Source organism: Anabrus simplex, chromosome 1, assembly GCF_040414725.1.
Source record: "Anabrus simplex isolate iqAnaSimp1 chromosome 1, ASM4041472v1, whole genome shotgun sequence".
NCBI classification, from domain to species: domain Eukaryota; kingdom Metazoa; phylum Arthropoda; class Insecta; order Orthoptera; family Tettigoniidae; genus Anabrus; species Anabrus simplex.
The window spans coordinates 141,319,387-141,334,428 of record NC_090265.1 but is presented as its reverse complement, the minus strand read 5'-3'; the positions used below and the strand labels follow the sequence as shown (position 1 = coordinate 141,334,428).

Genomic DNA, 15,042 nt, shown 5'->3' with positions numbered 1-15,042 from the left:
CTGGCCGCACTTAAGCGACTGCAGCTATCGAGCTCGGTAGTTGACAGTCTAATGAAGATAATAAATTAGTGTGTTATTATTATTAATGTATGCCTTTGCTGGCGAGATGTAGTGTTTACAGTGCACTATGTCTTCTGGTATGTGCTATATCAAATTTGTTACTATCATTGACCTGTCTCAGTCTCATCCTTGGCTTTGACAATATGAAAGTGACTGAGGTATGAGTGATGCTAGTAATACCGTTGCTTTTGCAGCCAGTCCCTGTTATGAATGGTGTGAAAATATCGCCCATAGGGTCGGTTGGTGTATGCATTTCAGTGGGCTTGGCAGCTTGATATGTAATAGCAACGGATGGCTCGGCGCGGAAAGCAACGGGAAACTACCTCACTCCTCATTTTCCTAGCACGCCCCTTCAGTGACGCCTAGGCTATTTATGACAGCTGTTGGTGGAGCTGCAGAGGATCAAACCAGCCTTCGGGCTGAATACCCAATATACAACATTATTATTATTATTATTATTATTATTATTATTATTATTATTATTATTATTATTATTATTTCTCCGTTAAGGTCTTCTAGGGACCACGTGACAGTTTCAATGTTTCGTCCTTTGTTGTTACTTCTTCTTCCTCCAATACTCCTTCATGTGCTCACTATGTCTCCTCTTCCTCTTCTCAGACCATTTGGAACCTGTTTTATTTCCCTCCAAACCTTGGAATCCTTCCATTTTTAACACTTTATTTCTAAAAATCTCTCTCTCTCTTGCTGCTTCTTCTCTTATGTTGTTTCTTTCCAAATCTTTCTTGACTTCATGAATCCAGGTTGTTATCGACTTCTTGTTTCCAAAGATATTTGAAGATCTCTTTGGTTAACCTGTTGTCATCCATTCTGTATAAATGTTTTTAAAAAATCTCCTCTTCCGCACTGTTTCTGTTATGTTTTCTATGTTCCGGTATATTTGATCATTACTTCTTGATTTCCAGAGTTCTGTAGTTCTTATCGGGCCGAGTATTTTCCGTACAATTCTTCTTTCCAGTACTTCTAATTTATTCAGCTTGTAATACAGTACTAGACATTCACTCGCGTATAGGCGTTCCGCTTTGACTACAGTTTTGAGGTTTTTAGATAAACACTTTTTGTTGTAGATATTCTTAGTTATACTTACTGTATGCTCTTTCCATCTTGTGTATCCTCTACAGCGGACTTTTTCAAACCATTTTCTTGAATTGTTTCTCCCAAATATCTGAATTTCTTTACCCCCCCCCCCCCCCCATTATTCGACCAGTTTCTGTTGTTAGAATTGTGGAGTATTTTTATACCTAGGTATTTGTTATAAATTTAGTTTTTCTACAGAAATTCTTAAATCTGTTCTGTTGACTATTTCTTCCAAGAGATTGGCGTGTATTGCTGCATTTTTCAGGTTTTCTGAAAGTATGGCAAAATTATCTGCAAATGCTGGACAATTTATCTCAACACATTTATTCTTTCGCCCCAGTGTTACTTGTGATAGCTTGCGTTCTTTCAGTTTTTCATTCATTCATTCATTCATTCATTCATTCATTCATTCATTCATTCTTTATTATTATTATTATTATTATTATTATTATTATTATTATTATTATTATTATTATTATAGTTCCGTTTGGGCCTCCTATGGACCACGTGGTTCTTATCTCTAGCAGCTTTCTTCTTTGACCAGTACTCCTTCATTCTTGCACTGTGAATGTCTTTTCGCTCCTGAGTCCATTTCACACCTCCTCCCGGACGTACTGTTTTTTCTGTTAGTGACTGGAGAGAGTTTGATGTTCTGATCAACGTTATTATTATTATTATTATTATTATTATTATTATTATTATTATTATTATTATTATTATTATTCTGGCATCTACGTAAGTACAATTAGCTGGAAATAATCATTAAAAGAATTAAAAGGATTCGATCGAAACATTTCCTATATCAGCATACACGGATTAAATGTCGCAAGGTTCTCTTTCTTTTTACTGGGGGTACCCTTACATTTGACTCAGCTGATACGTTCGCTTTATACAGAACAAGAGGCAGCAGTTCGTACATCATATGGCGACACTGAATGGTTTAAAATTGAAAAAGGTGTCCGTCAAGGCTGCGTTTTTTCACCATTCCTTTTCAATCTGTATGCAGAAATAATTATGTGGAAGTTAAATTTAGAGGAATTCGACATTGGTGTGAAGATTGGAGGAAGAACTATGACTAATTTGAGATATGGTGATGATACAACCTTGCTGGCAGAAACAGAAGAAGAACTAAAGCTTTTAATTTCCCGCCTCAGTGATGAAAGTGAATATTAAAAAGATCAAAGTTATGACTACGGATGAGCGTGGTACAGTTTTTCTAAAGCTAAGTGGGAAAGAGATAGAGAGAGTGCGAGATTTCATCTTCTTAGGAGCCAAAATCAGTCAGAGTGGAGACTGCCGTCCTGATATCAAAAGACGGATTTCGCTTGGACGTATATGATGATTATGTCCCCGATCTGGAAGAGCGGAGATATCAGTTTGGTTACGAAGTACAGATTAGTCAGTGCGATTATATTCCCACTGTTCATGTATGGATGTGAGAGCTGGACGCTGAAACAGGCAGACAAAAGGAAGATCGACGCTTTTGAGCTCTGGTGTTGGCGGAGAATCTTACGAATACCATGGACTACAAAAGTCACCAATAAGGTAGTTTTAGAGCGCATCTAGCCCCGTATGTCATTGGTTGAAGCTGATAGCTTACTTTGGCCACGTTATACGATCAGGTGCATTGGGAAAAACAGTCATACTAGGAATGATCAACGGTACAAGAAGACAAGGTCGCCAGAGGACTCGTTGGTTAGACACCATTAAAACAAAGATTTTAAAAAATTGTATCTACAAATCTTCGAATATATGATATTGCTGAGTGCCTTTTCGTACTTCGAACAGAACAAAAAGACAAATGGACACTACCATTTCACGAATTTCCTGCGGACAATAAAATGAGTGGCTCAAAGTGATTTCTCGCGATAACTTTGTTCGAAAAAGTAATTCTGCTTCGTCCGTTGTCTGTAGTCTTCGTTTCAAAGAAAGTAATTATTCATCTGTAGGCAGGATTAGGAGACTAAAATAAGGTGCTAACTATCCTGGTTATAAGATGGCTAGTATTTTTTTTATTGGCTTTACATCGCACCGAAGCAGATGGGTCTTACGGCGACGATGGAATTTGTGAAAGGGTTAGGAGTGAGAAGGAAGAGGCTGTGGCCTTAATTAAGGTACAGTCTGGCCTGAAAACGGGAAACCACGGAAAACCATCTTCAGGGCTGTCGACAGGGGTTTTTGAACGCACTATCTCCTGAATGCGAGCTCACAGCTGCGCGCCTCTAACCGCACGACCAACTCGCTCGGCGTGGCTAGTATCAAGAGTCACCGAAGAAAAATTAGTAAGAAAAAGCACCGTGGTTTCCCTTTTTCACACCAGGCAAATGCTGGGGCTGTACCTTAATTAAGGCCACAGCCGCTTCCTTCCCATTCCTAGGCCTTCCCTGTCCCGTCGTCGCCATAAGACCTATCTGTGTCGGTGCGACGTACAGCAAAAAAAAAATCACCACCCTCACACGAGGAACACAAAAGAGTTGAAGCTGCTTATAATTTTTAAATCCAGATGCAAGCTGTCCGCATCCAATAATTAAGGTACAGGCAATTTTAAATCCAATATGGCACAGTGGTAACTTTACAAAGGTGAAAACATTGAGTGTATGCTCGTAATTCAGTACATCATATATTCCATCATTAGACGGAGCAACCAAATTCAAACATATTTCGGCTCGTTTGAGCCATCTTCAGTGAAAAAGGGTGGGGTTGAAATAATTTGCATAATACAAGCTTAAAATGCCAAAAAACATAATGAAGGAACAAATGAAAAAACAAGAGAGAGTCTAGACGGAAACAAAATTAGCACAATATACAATATTTACATCATGTGGATATTAAAAGATATTAGAATCATTCCGTATTGACCGTATTTCACTTTACAAAGGTGAAAAAATTGAAGGTATCCTCCTAATTCAATACATCATATATTCCATCATTAGACGGAGCAACCAAATTCAAAAATTGGGGATTACGTTATTCAAGCAGTTTTTCCTTGCTAAGCCATACATACAGTGGTAAGCCGTACATCCACCCAGACTGATGATAATTTTTTTTTAAAAATAATACGGTGATGATAATGTTTTCTTCTTCTACCGCTTTTTCGGCACCTGTGGGGTCTCGGGTGCGAACTGTGTCACATGCGGTTTTGGCCATTTTTTACGGCCTGTGCCCTTCCTGACGTCAGCTGTATGTGGAGGGATGTATTCGCAATAGTGTGTTTCTGTGGTGGTTGATAGTGTTGTGTGTTATCTGAATATGAATGGGAGAGTGTTGGGACAGCGATGGTGATTATTGTTTTACGAGGAAGTACAACTACACAACCATCCTTAGTGTTGGGACCAACACTAGCCCCAGTCCCTGAGTCACGATTAGAATCCCCGACCCGACCGGGAATCGAACCCGGGACCCTCTGAACCGAAGGCCTGAAAGCTGAAAACGGGAAGCCACGGAAAACCATCTTCAGGGCTGCCGACGGTGGGATTCGAACCCACCATCTCCCAAATGCAAGCTCACAGCTAATCGACCCTAACTGCACGGCCAATTTGCGCCTTTTATTGCTGTACTTAATCCGGAAATTGGAGGGTAGTCGTAATTATGAGGATGAATGCTGATTTATTAGGAACGAACACTTTAAATGAAATTGTACCTCTGAATGATTTAGGTGATAGAACGAGCAAAAATTAAGTGGGGTACAGATAGACCCAGCCATAAAGGGTGAGAGAAGCGATGTAGACCTAGAAAATAATAATGACCAGATATTTATCGAAGGTAAGAGATATAGAAACAGTTAAGATCACAAAATTGATGCCATGTTTGAGAATGCGGGCTTTTACACTTTCGATGGACTTTACAGACCTCACGCTGAATGGCGTATACATTTCTAATGAATCTGCATGATACTGTTTAAACTAATGCGTGCTTAAAGCCTAATGTATGCCACAGACTTAAATGCGGAAGGTTTCTTGGTATGTACAAAGCTAATAAAACATATCCCAGCACTGATTGCTAGTCTCGAAAGCCCCGCTCTCGAGGTCGGGACTTTTCACCCGTGAGATTGTGCCTGTAGTGTTGGCAGCGCTGGGCGAGGACGTAGCGTGTCGAGTTGAGTGTGTGGCCGCGCCGTGGCTTCAGCTGACTCAGTCTGTGGAGCGCGGCGTGTACGGTTGGGTCGTTGTTGTACGTAGTTTGAAGTGCGTGTTTCGTGTTGTAAGAAAGTGCGTGCGTTGTGCTGAAACCAGCCTGGAAATCCTGCCGCCCCTCAAATGTTGAAGTCAACCATGCTGTGATTCGTGTTGTGACACAACAGACAGACAATGTACACGTACGCCGCCACCACGGCGGGACCGCCCCACTACGCTCCTCCACCAACGTACCTGCCACCCCATCATCAGATCCCGCCCCCAGGATTGCCCCAAGTTGGTGTACCTACACCCCCAGGAGCTACACTTTCACCGCACTCAAAACGTAGAAGGTAAATCTATAAACCTTAAGAGAATCGGATGTTCCTTTCGGGTGAATCGGTTGTGGGAATGTACCATACTTCAACGTAGATTGCTCATAAAAGTGTACTGTAACATAGTCAAAAATAAGCCTACATAATATTATTTGAATTAAATTTAGTAGTCTTTCGTTTTCAAGAATCGTGGAAATTGACAGCATTACCCCATCTGGTACATGTGAAAAAATATTTTCTTTGTCATAAATATTCCTGCTGATATTTAAGCCGTTAGTGTGTTCCTTAAGTTATTCAGTGTGGCCTAATTTTGACGGCTGGCGTCTTTAGTCACTTGTTTCTTAGTAGTGTATCCTTGTTTGTTATCATGACTCGCGCGTAGTTCGTAACACATATTTCGCGAGGAATGCACTTTGAAGTCTGTATATAAAACAAAGTTGCCTAATGTGCGCATTGTCTGAACCGTGCGGTATTTGCCTGTTGCCTTTAGTTGGTAGTTGTATTACCGGGTTGTACACGCTGACAGACTTGAAAATTACGATTAATTTTAACTATACTGATTGAGAGGAATTCACACATTCTTATGTTGTGCTCGTTAACGATACATTTATTTCTATTCGTGTCTGACTGTCTATGGAAGAGCACATCACAATACGCGCTACAAGTGCGTGCTGCCTGGTAATCGACAGTGCTCGTATCATGGAGTCTACAGTAGTCTCTTTAAGTCCTACTTTGCTTTAGAACCGATCGCTCACCAACAAGACGTCTGATGTGATTGTTTCTCTCAGATTGGTTAAAAAAATTGAAAACGTCCATGAACTGAGTTCTTCGAAGTTCTTCAAAAATTTGAGGGGGCCGGTAAGCTCACAACTTTTTTTTTTTTAAACCAACGTGGTACTCCACTCATCAGCTGTGGAAACTTTACTTCTTCGGCCAGTGTTCTGTGGATGTTGCCCTCAGTATATTGAATTATACCCCTACCGTCAAAGTGATAGTTGCCGTTGATTTCCACGGTACGTTCTACGTAAAACTACAAGCTAACTTTTTTTTTTTTTTTTTTACTATTTGCTTTACGTCGCACCGATACAGAAAGGTCTTGTGGCGACGATGGGATAGGAAAGGTCTAGGGATGAGAAGGAAGTCGCCGTGGCCTTAATTAAGATACAGCCCCAGCATTTGCCTGGTGTGAAAATGGGAAACCACGGAAAACCATCTTCAAGGCTGCCGACAGTGGGGTTCGAACCCACTATCTCCCGGATGCTAACTTTTCTTATGCTGGATGTCACTTGTTACATTGCAGATGCCATTTGAGACTACTACAGTACTGCATTTAACATAGAAATGGCGTAAACGTTATTTTAAGCGTCCAGTAATACAATGATATAGACGTCATAGGTGGTGGTGGTGGACGACGGTGAGGATGATTAAGAGCGCTCCGCTTTTCTCAAGTCACAGACATGTCATTGTATCATTGGAACAGTCGCATGGAATTTTTAGTGAAAACCACGTGAAAAACTGTAAATAAAAGAACCCGTGCGTTCGGCAGGAAGCTGATGTAAAAAAATATTTGTAACTGATCTTTACTCAGGATTTGTAGTCGGTGATTTAGCTGACCAAAGTTTCCCATACTTCCTCAGTTGAAGATACCCTTAGCGTCTGAGTATTGCTTTTACAAAACTCTAAGATCAAGATATTGTTAACACGTATCTTATTTACAGTAAATTATACAAACAAAAAATATAGAAAACGTGCTGATATCCGTTATATTATTCACTATGTAGATTATCTTCTTTTCTTTTGTGTCAGCTATTTTAATGTCGCACTAACACACTCAGGTTATCTGTGACGCTGGGATGAGAGGGCTAAGACGGAGAAGGTGGCGGCCTTGGCCTTCATTAACGTATAGCCCCGAACATTTATCTGGTGTGAAAATGGGAAACCACAGAAAACTATCTTCAGGGCCGCCGTCAGTGCGATTCAAACCCACTATTTCCCGAACGCAAGCTCATAGTTTTACAGTCTTACCGCTTAGGTGACTCTCTCGGCAAACTATTAGATTGACTTCAGGTAGGCCTATGCATTTATTTTTGTGACTGTTTTTACCAAACAGTTTCACTTATTAAGTAGTAATAGTATTAATATATAAACATCGTATAATTTGTAAAACACTGCTTAAAATGTATTTTTGTTTTAACAAGGTAATAACCGTTTGAAAAACAAAGGTATACTGTGGCTACATAGACATGCATATGTAGCTCGGGTGATATTCATTTGCAATTAAGTTTTTCAAAGTAGTTTTGACTTAACACACTTCACAGTATGCGAACTTTTCCCCATTGTTGTTAAGTTCTGTATTAATAGGTGATATTGAAGATCAGTATATTTGAATGCATTTGTATGGACGTATGGGTATAAATTTCCGTATGTTATTGGGGAATAATGGAGGCATCGTCAATCTTCTTCTTCTTCTTTTTTTTTCCTTAGAAGAATTGGGTAGCTCGTAGAATATTTCAGAAGACGACTCTCGCAGAAGAACAGACGTAGTGCAACAAGCAATTACAAAATGACAGTATTGTGAACCCAAGTACAACCTATGGATAAGGCTAAATGGACGTTGTATTTATTTTCCTTGTTCCAAATATAGAATCCATGTCCAAGCGAGAAGCGACTGGAAGGTAGGTTGCTTTTCAGCTCTCGACAGTTTCTATCAAAATTTCCCTAAAGCTTTTCTGAAGTTTTTTCATATTGTGAGATTTTTAAAATGTTGTTTTGTTAGTTCTGAGAACTAATATTTATTATGGACTTGTTTATTTTGAAGGCTTTGGTTGTACAAAATAGATAGGATCCTTGTGGTTAGTTTTAAGTGATAGATTTTTGTCCAATAAAATTTTTTCTGATTTTATTTTTCGTACTGTGTTTTAAAAACAGTTTACGTGAAACGCGTCATTCCTTCTGATTCAGAGGATAATACAAAAAGGTGTCTAGTGGATACTAACAGTTGGTTCCTGCCGTACATAAATACTCGCAGCCTAATAAACGTTTGATTTAATAGTAATCGACCGCGCTAGTCGATACATCTCATTCTTTCTCAGTAGTAGTAGCCGATTTCGCTCTGTTCTGTCGAAATGACGTAAGTTCGATTCTCGTAAAGAAGTTGAAACATTTTGGAACGAATCATCCGCTTTTGAAGAGACGCATAGTCCTGAGGTTCACTCTGCGGTGCTTGAGAAGATGAGTGCGTGATGAATTCCTGGGAATGAAGGTGACGGGGCAATAGAGCTATCCGTTTTTTTTCCTCTTAGTGCCCAAGTTACGAATAATGGAAGCCTCTATCTACAAGTCGAGCTAAAATATGAATCTTTGACGTATAACCTAGGTTGTCGTTGGATCAGTAGTTACATGTGCAACTGTTAATATTTGGACCTACTATTGAAATAACTCCCGCAGGAATTCACTTAAAATATTATCCCAGCTCGTTGCTGGAATGAGTGTTGGGTATGCCCACTAAATGACATAGTCAGAAAACTGCTTTTAATGAGGGTTTCATACTTCGAATTATCGAATGGTGCAGATTCCAAGTCCTATAGAGTAAACTTTACTATGGAGTTACTAAGATAGGTTCATATATTATAATATATAAGGATAATAATATACCTAATGACGAGCGGCCTCTGGAGAGGCCTGGTGCAGGTATTTCGAGTTGACCACATTCTTTCGCATTCTTTCCTTACTCCAAATACCCGTGCACATTTTCTAGTTTCTGTTAAAATATGGTATAACGAGTCTTTTCCTTTGCTTTTGATATTCGTTCGCTTTCCGAAATATTCTACACGACCCAAAGGAAACGTGCATTATTCATATTTTTTACTGCATCGAAAGATTCAGTCTCCATTAGGCGGTATATTTCAAAAGGGATTTCACTGTTTAAAGTAACATGTTATCTTAATTTCATGTTCATTCACTCATCAAGGGAAAATACATTTTTGTCACATCTACATAGGAACATCCTAAGGCGTTATCTTTGTGTTATTCTTGCTAACAGAAATCAGAAAGTACCACAAAAAGAAATTGAGATGTGAATTATATAACTCTCTACCCGTACCTATATAACATAATTACTATACCTTCAGAACCGTGCACGATAAACTGATTGGTTCCATTCCGGACCACGACGACTTGCGGTTGTTCTACCTTTGCTGCCCCGGGGAATATTCACTCTTAGCCCAGGAAAATTCTGCAATAGTGCTTATTTCAAGTTCATGGTTGGCCATGACATTCATAGACGCAAATACTGGATTGCAGGTACCACAGTGGCACAGGGTACCGCACACATTTCAGTCACACTGGTACACTATAGTTATCACTCAGATTCTGGATTATTAAGTGCCTGTCGGAATGACTGATTTAATTTGTTTCGAAAAATGTTTTCTTTTTCTTTTTACATTTGAGCTCAACCATGCCTTTGTACGTACCCCTTTCTACTTTCTACTCCTACCCGTACGTTTAATTAACCGCATTATGTATACTATATTCTTCTTCGTATTTAAGAAGTATGGGGGAGTAGATTTAATTCATGTATTGCATTGCGCCGTCCTGCCCGGAAGTCCTTTCCGTTGCTGGTAAAATTGTGTTACGTGTGCTTCACAATATTATTTGTTATTGATAGAGCTTTTACATTATTCAAACGCAGTTATGAGAATAAAATAATTTTCCATTGTTTGTTAATTATTTCCTTGTATATATTGTATCGAGTAGGTCGTTCAAATTCAGAAGATTTACTGCTACAAGTAGAACTTACTTTTAGTACAGAGATACTTTAAAATAAATTTCTTCTTAGGTTATCGCTCCCATGAACCCGTTTTTTACCGTATGAAATATCTTGGCTAGTTTGTCTCTGATAACATTAATTGGCGACTTAATCGAGCTTGTGCACTACTGGTAAAGGTCTCGCCTTAGATGCTCAAATTTGAGGGTTCGGACTCCAACACAACGGACGTTCTGATACACCTGATACAGTATATAATATGATTAGGACTCGAATTTCTGTGACGTCATGTTCTTATCTTGGTCGTTTTTGCAAACCTAAATTAAACACATTTCTATCTTTCGTGAACCCGACGACACAGTTTTTATTGGACATTTAAATGCATATTCTATATATTTAATAATCATATTCTATATATTTAATCATCATATTTGACCAAAAGATAGTATAAAACATATGCCGTTCTCCAAGTATTATTCGCATTCCTTGGTCGATAAACCCAAGTGCTATTTTTCGTGTTTTGTTATTTTGGATTTCCTTTCGTTTGAAATATTATGTGGTTAAATGAAGTTTGAAAGGAACGGGTTTCTCAAAAAGTAAGTTTTCAAGATAGGAAGGACAAAATAATGTTAGAAATATGGCCAGTTTGTTGCTAGTCTTCTAAGCAAATTTTGAGGAATACTGACCCGGTTGCATGACTGGAAACAGGCTGTGGATTTTCTTTTTCACTTAATTTCTTTCGTGTCATATTTACAATTTTTATGTCATAATTTGGGGCACCTATATCTTCAGAAATTTTAGGTAGTATAAATCCGAGCCCTAGTTATGAATTTATGTAGAAGTAGGTGAACAGTAACAGGACTCATTGCTAGGTATATGCATATAGTCACCACTAATCTCTATAATTTGGGTAGTCTTCACGGCAGATCCCCTTATGCGTATTTTACTCAGAAAACTCGAGAAACATTTCTTTATATAGACCTACTTATCTGTCTCAAAATACTGCAGGCAATCATGCGTGCTATATTGTGCTCATTTTATGGAAGGGGGATACATTTATATCTGTATATTAGATAGGTCTTCAGGCATATGCATAAGGGGTTTATGGGGCGACAAGAGTATCATAAGGGAGGAAAATTTTCACCATTCATTTACGTATAATAAACGATTACAATGATTTTTAAGGCTAGAAGTATATATAATATTCAAGAAACGGGAATACCACTTTCCTGTTTATCTTCTCAAATTCTTCATAACTAGGAATTTTATACCGTAGAGGTATAGTCCGGACCTACTGTATAGTATAGTCTCTCTCTCTCTCTCTCTCTCCTTTAGCGCTGGTTATAGAACGATTTCCTGCGTTATTTTTTTCCTTAGCTCTATAATGTATACAAAAATTATAACCGGACGAGTTGGCCGCGCGGTTAGGAGCGCGCAGCTGTGAGCTTGCATCCGGGAGATAGTGGGTTCGAACCCCCACTGTCGGCAGCCCTGAAGATGGTTTTCCGTGGTTTCCCATTTTCACACCAGTCAAATACTGGGGCTGTACCTTAGTTAAGGCCACGGCCGCTTCCTTCCCATTCCTAGGGCGTTCCTATCCCATCGTCGCCATAAGACCTATCTGTGTTGGTGCGACGTAAAACAAATAGCAAAAAGTGTTTAATTTTTTTTAATGCAGCGTTGCTGGAGTCTTAAGTTGAGGAAAACTCTACGTGTATCTGCGTCTGTTTTGCTGTATTCTGTCATTCTAGGTGATGAGGGAGGCTACATCGGGTATGGTCAGCACTTGGATAGGTTACCATGTGCTGTTGGCTAGAGGAGAAATGGAAATGAACTGGCCACTGAACTTACTGCAAGTAAACTCTGGTTCAGGATACCTAATCATTGGCACTTGGACGAGCTGCGGCAGCGTGTAAGCCTACTGTAGGTCGATGTGGCACTTAGTAATCTGGGTGTAGAACTCTTCAGTCTCGGGGCGTATTACTTAATCGTGGTCGTGATTACGTAATAGTAAAAATATTGGGAGTTTTACGTCTCACTAACTACTTTTACGGTTTTCGGAGATGTTAAGGTGCTGGAATGTTGTCCCACCGGAGCTTTTTTACGTTCCAGTAAATCTACTGACATGAGGCTGATGCATTTGTACACCTTCAAGTACAGCCGGGCTGAGTCACGGTCGAACCAGCCACTTCGGCTTAGAAGACCACTGCTGTACAGCCTGAGCCAATCAGCCCGGCTACCTGAGTGATTCTAAGATTCACTGAAGTTAACCCAGTATACAGTATTGAACCAGTGGGATGAATCTGTTGAAGATGGACAGTCGAAAATCTATTATCAGTGTGAAAATCGGAGGAAAAATATTATGTACACTTTATTTATTCATCGTATGGCTTTTAGTAGGCCTACTGGATGTGTCTGATGCAAGCCTTTCTGTTTGACGTCCTAGTGCGCTTATGGATGGATGGATGGATGGATGGATGGATTGGATTGGATTGGATTGATTGATTGATTGATTGATTGATTGATTGATTGATCGATCGATTGATTGATTGATTGATTGATTGATTGATTGATTGATTGATTGATTGATTGATTGATTGATTGATTGTTGGCTGCATTAGTGCTCGTGGCTCTCTCTTATACTTAACCGTTGTAGTGTCACATCATTGGGAGCAGAGCTTAAGATTATGATGATGGGAAAGTATGAAACCCAATGTCGACACGTAGCCCACTCCCGTCGAGTAATACAAGATGTCTGCTCAAGGCTTAACATCTCCATCCGACGGACGAATCGCTATAAACAGCTTCACATGCCCTCACTGCATATAAACACTACGGAGAGGTTTGGAATTGAAGCAAGTTTTGGCATGGAATCTAGTGATTAGAAATTGTATGTCACCACCCCTCCCACCCTGCCGGCCAACATTCTGATGGTGAAAATTGTTTCCACTAACGGGACTCGAACTGGCTAATCACGCTCTCATACGATATAGACATTGACACCTTAACGATCATTGCCACCAGGTGGGCAATATAAGAATAATTAAGCGAAAATGAAGAAGCTAGCAAGCTTGCAGTTTTACGTGCTTGTTACATTGTTATTTTAACCATGGATGAACTAAGTGAACTGTTTAAAGTGATGTTTAAAGTGATTCTACGTAGGCAGAAGTGGAAAAAGATGGAAAACATAAATTGTGTATGTTTGCAGAATGTGTATTAAAATCTTTAGTTTCTTGCACTCTTAGGGGTAAATAAACTGTGTCCATTATTTTAGTTGGGGGTTCACTGCTATATTACCACAATTTCAGTTCAGTCTTGAATTTTCTTATTTTCTTTCATTAAATTCTGGATTAGCCTTTCTGCTCCTAATTTCATACGGTATTGTATACTCTTCCTCTCCTCGGGTCTGTGGTCTTCTGAACTGATTCAGGTACCTAATTTACAGTATTACTTCATTTCCGAATGTCCTTTGTTACTAGCCTTCATAGCCTTATTGTTGAGGTTATTACACACATAGATATGAAATTATACATTTCACGGTTTGTTTGCTATTCGTTTTACGTCGCTCTGACTCAGATAAATCTTATGGCAATGGTAGGATAGCTCAGGGCTAGGACTGGGAAGGTAGCTCCGTGGACTTAATTAAGGTAAAGCCCCGGCACGTACGTGACGTGAAAATGGGGAATCACGGAATGCCATCATCAGGGCTGCTGACAGTGTCAAGGTAACATCGAAATGCTTCGAACCGCGTAGCCAACTCGTTCGGAGGTTTGTCATGTTTTCCAGTGTTGAGTCAGCAAGGTCTGTGAGTGATCTATCAATAGTATACCACACTATAACATTCCATATCATACTTCTATGAATTAAGAATTAACTAACCTTTCCAGTTTTTTAGTATACATGGTGGTTGGGAACAACGTGAACCGGGTAGGTGAGCGTTAGAGGGGTGGTCATACTAATAAATAATTTGAAAGAAAGTAATTCGATATCTCACGCCGTTGTCATTTTATCAGCTGCTGAACTTAGCCAATCAAATCACTTTGCTAAATCTGAACGTGGCTGGAGACTGGTTTGAGAGCACCTATTGATGAAAAACAGTTCGCCCGGGGAGGGATAAAAACACGGACCTCCGAGCTGACAGGATGGCGCCATAGTAAGTACGCTACTACTACACCGGCTGAAACCCACGGCGTGTTTGTATTTGATGCTCATTTCTTAGCATGGCCCTCAAGCCGGCTTAAGTCACCTCGCCTCGCAAAGCCCATTTGAATTCGCCCGCGAAGCGACCTGATTGGCTAACTTCAGAAGCTAATAAAATAGCAACGGCGCGAGATATCGAATTATGTTTCTCAAATTATTTATTGGTATGACCATTCCTCTAGCGCACATATACCCGGTTTACGTTGTTTCCGATCACTGTCTTTGATTACTGAACTGACTCTGTCTATATGCCCTCCGCGATAAGGTGGTACTGTTTGATTAGTGGATTGAACTTTTATCTTTCCTTCATAGTATTCATCAGTATCACTAACGAGGTGCATCAGATTTATAATACTTGGTTCACTTTACCTTCTCATCCTTAAAGGGCCGTGTAATATGTACTATCAACTCGGAATTCGGGATATATTGTAATGTATACGCATCGCTCTGTGCAAAGTTACTGTATTATTTATAA

General features: G+C 39.6%; 1 protein-coding gene across 5 annotated transcripts in view; it reads left to right on the top strand.

The window, feature by feature from the left end:
* Window positions 1-15,042, top strand: part of tgo (Aryl hydrocarbon receptor nuclear translocator homolog tgo) — a 778,633-nt gene that overhangs the window by 287,576 nt on the left and 476,015 nt on the right. For 3 of the 5 annotated variants that reach the window (XM_067157335.2, XM_067157342.2, XM_067157324.2), the window contains exon 1: window positions 5,306-5,620. The exons of the other annotated variants lie outside the window; for them this stretch is intronic. In XM_067157335.2, the coding sequence (XP_067013436.2) occupies window positions 5,463-5,620 (158 nt within the window). In that variant the 5' untranslated portion in view covers window positions 5,306-5,462. Of the gene's footprint in view, window positions 1-5,305; window positions 5,621-15,042 lie in introns of those variants that run through there. 5 annotated transcript variants of the gene reach the window in all.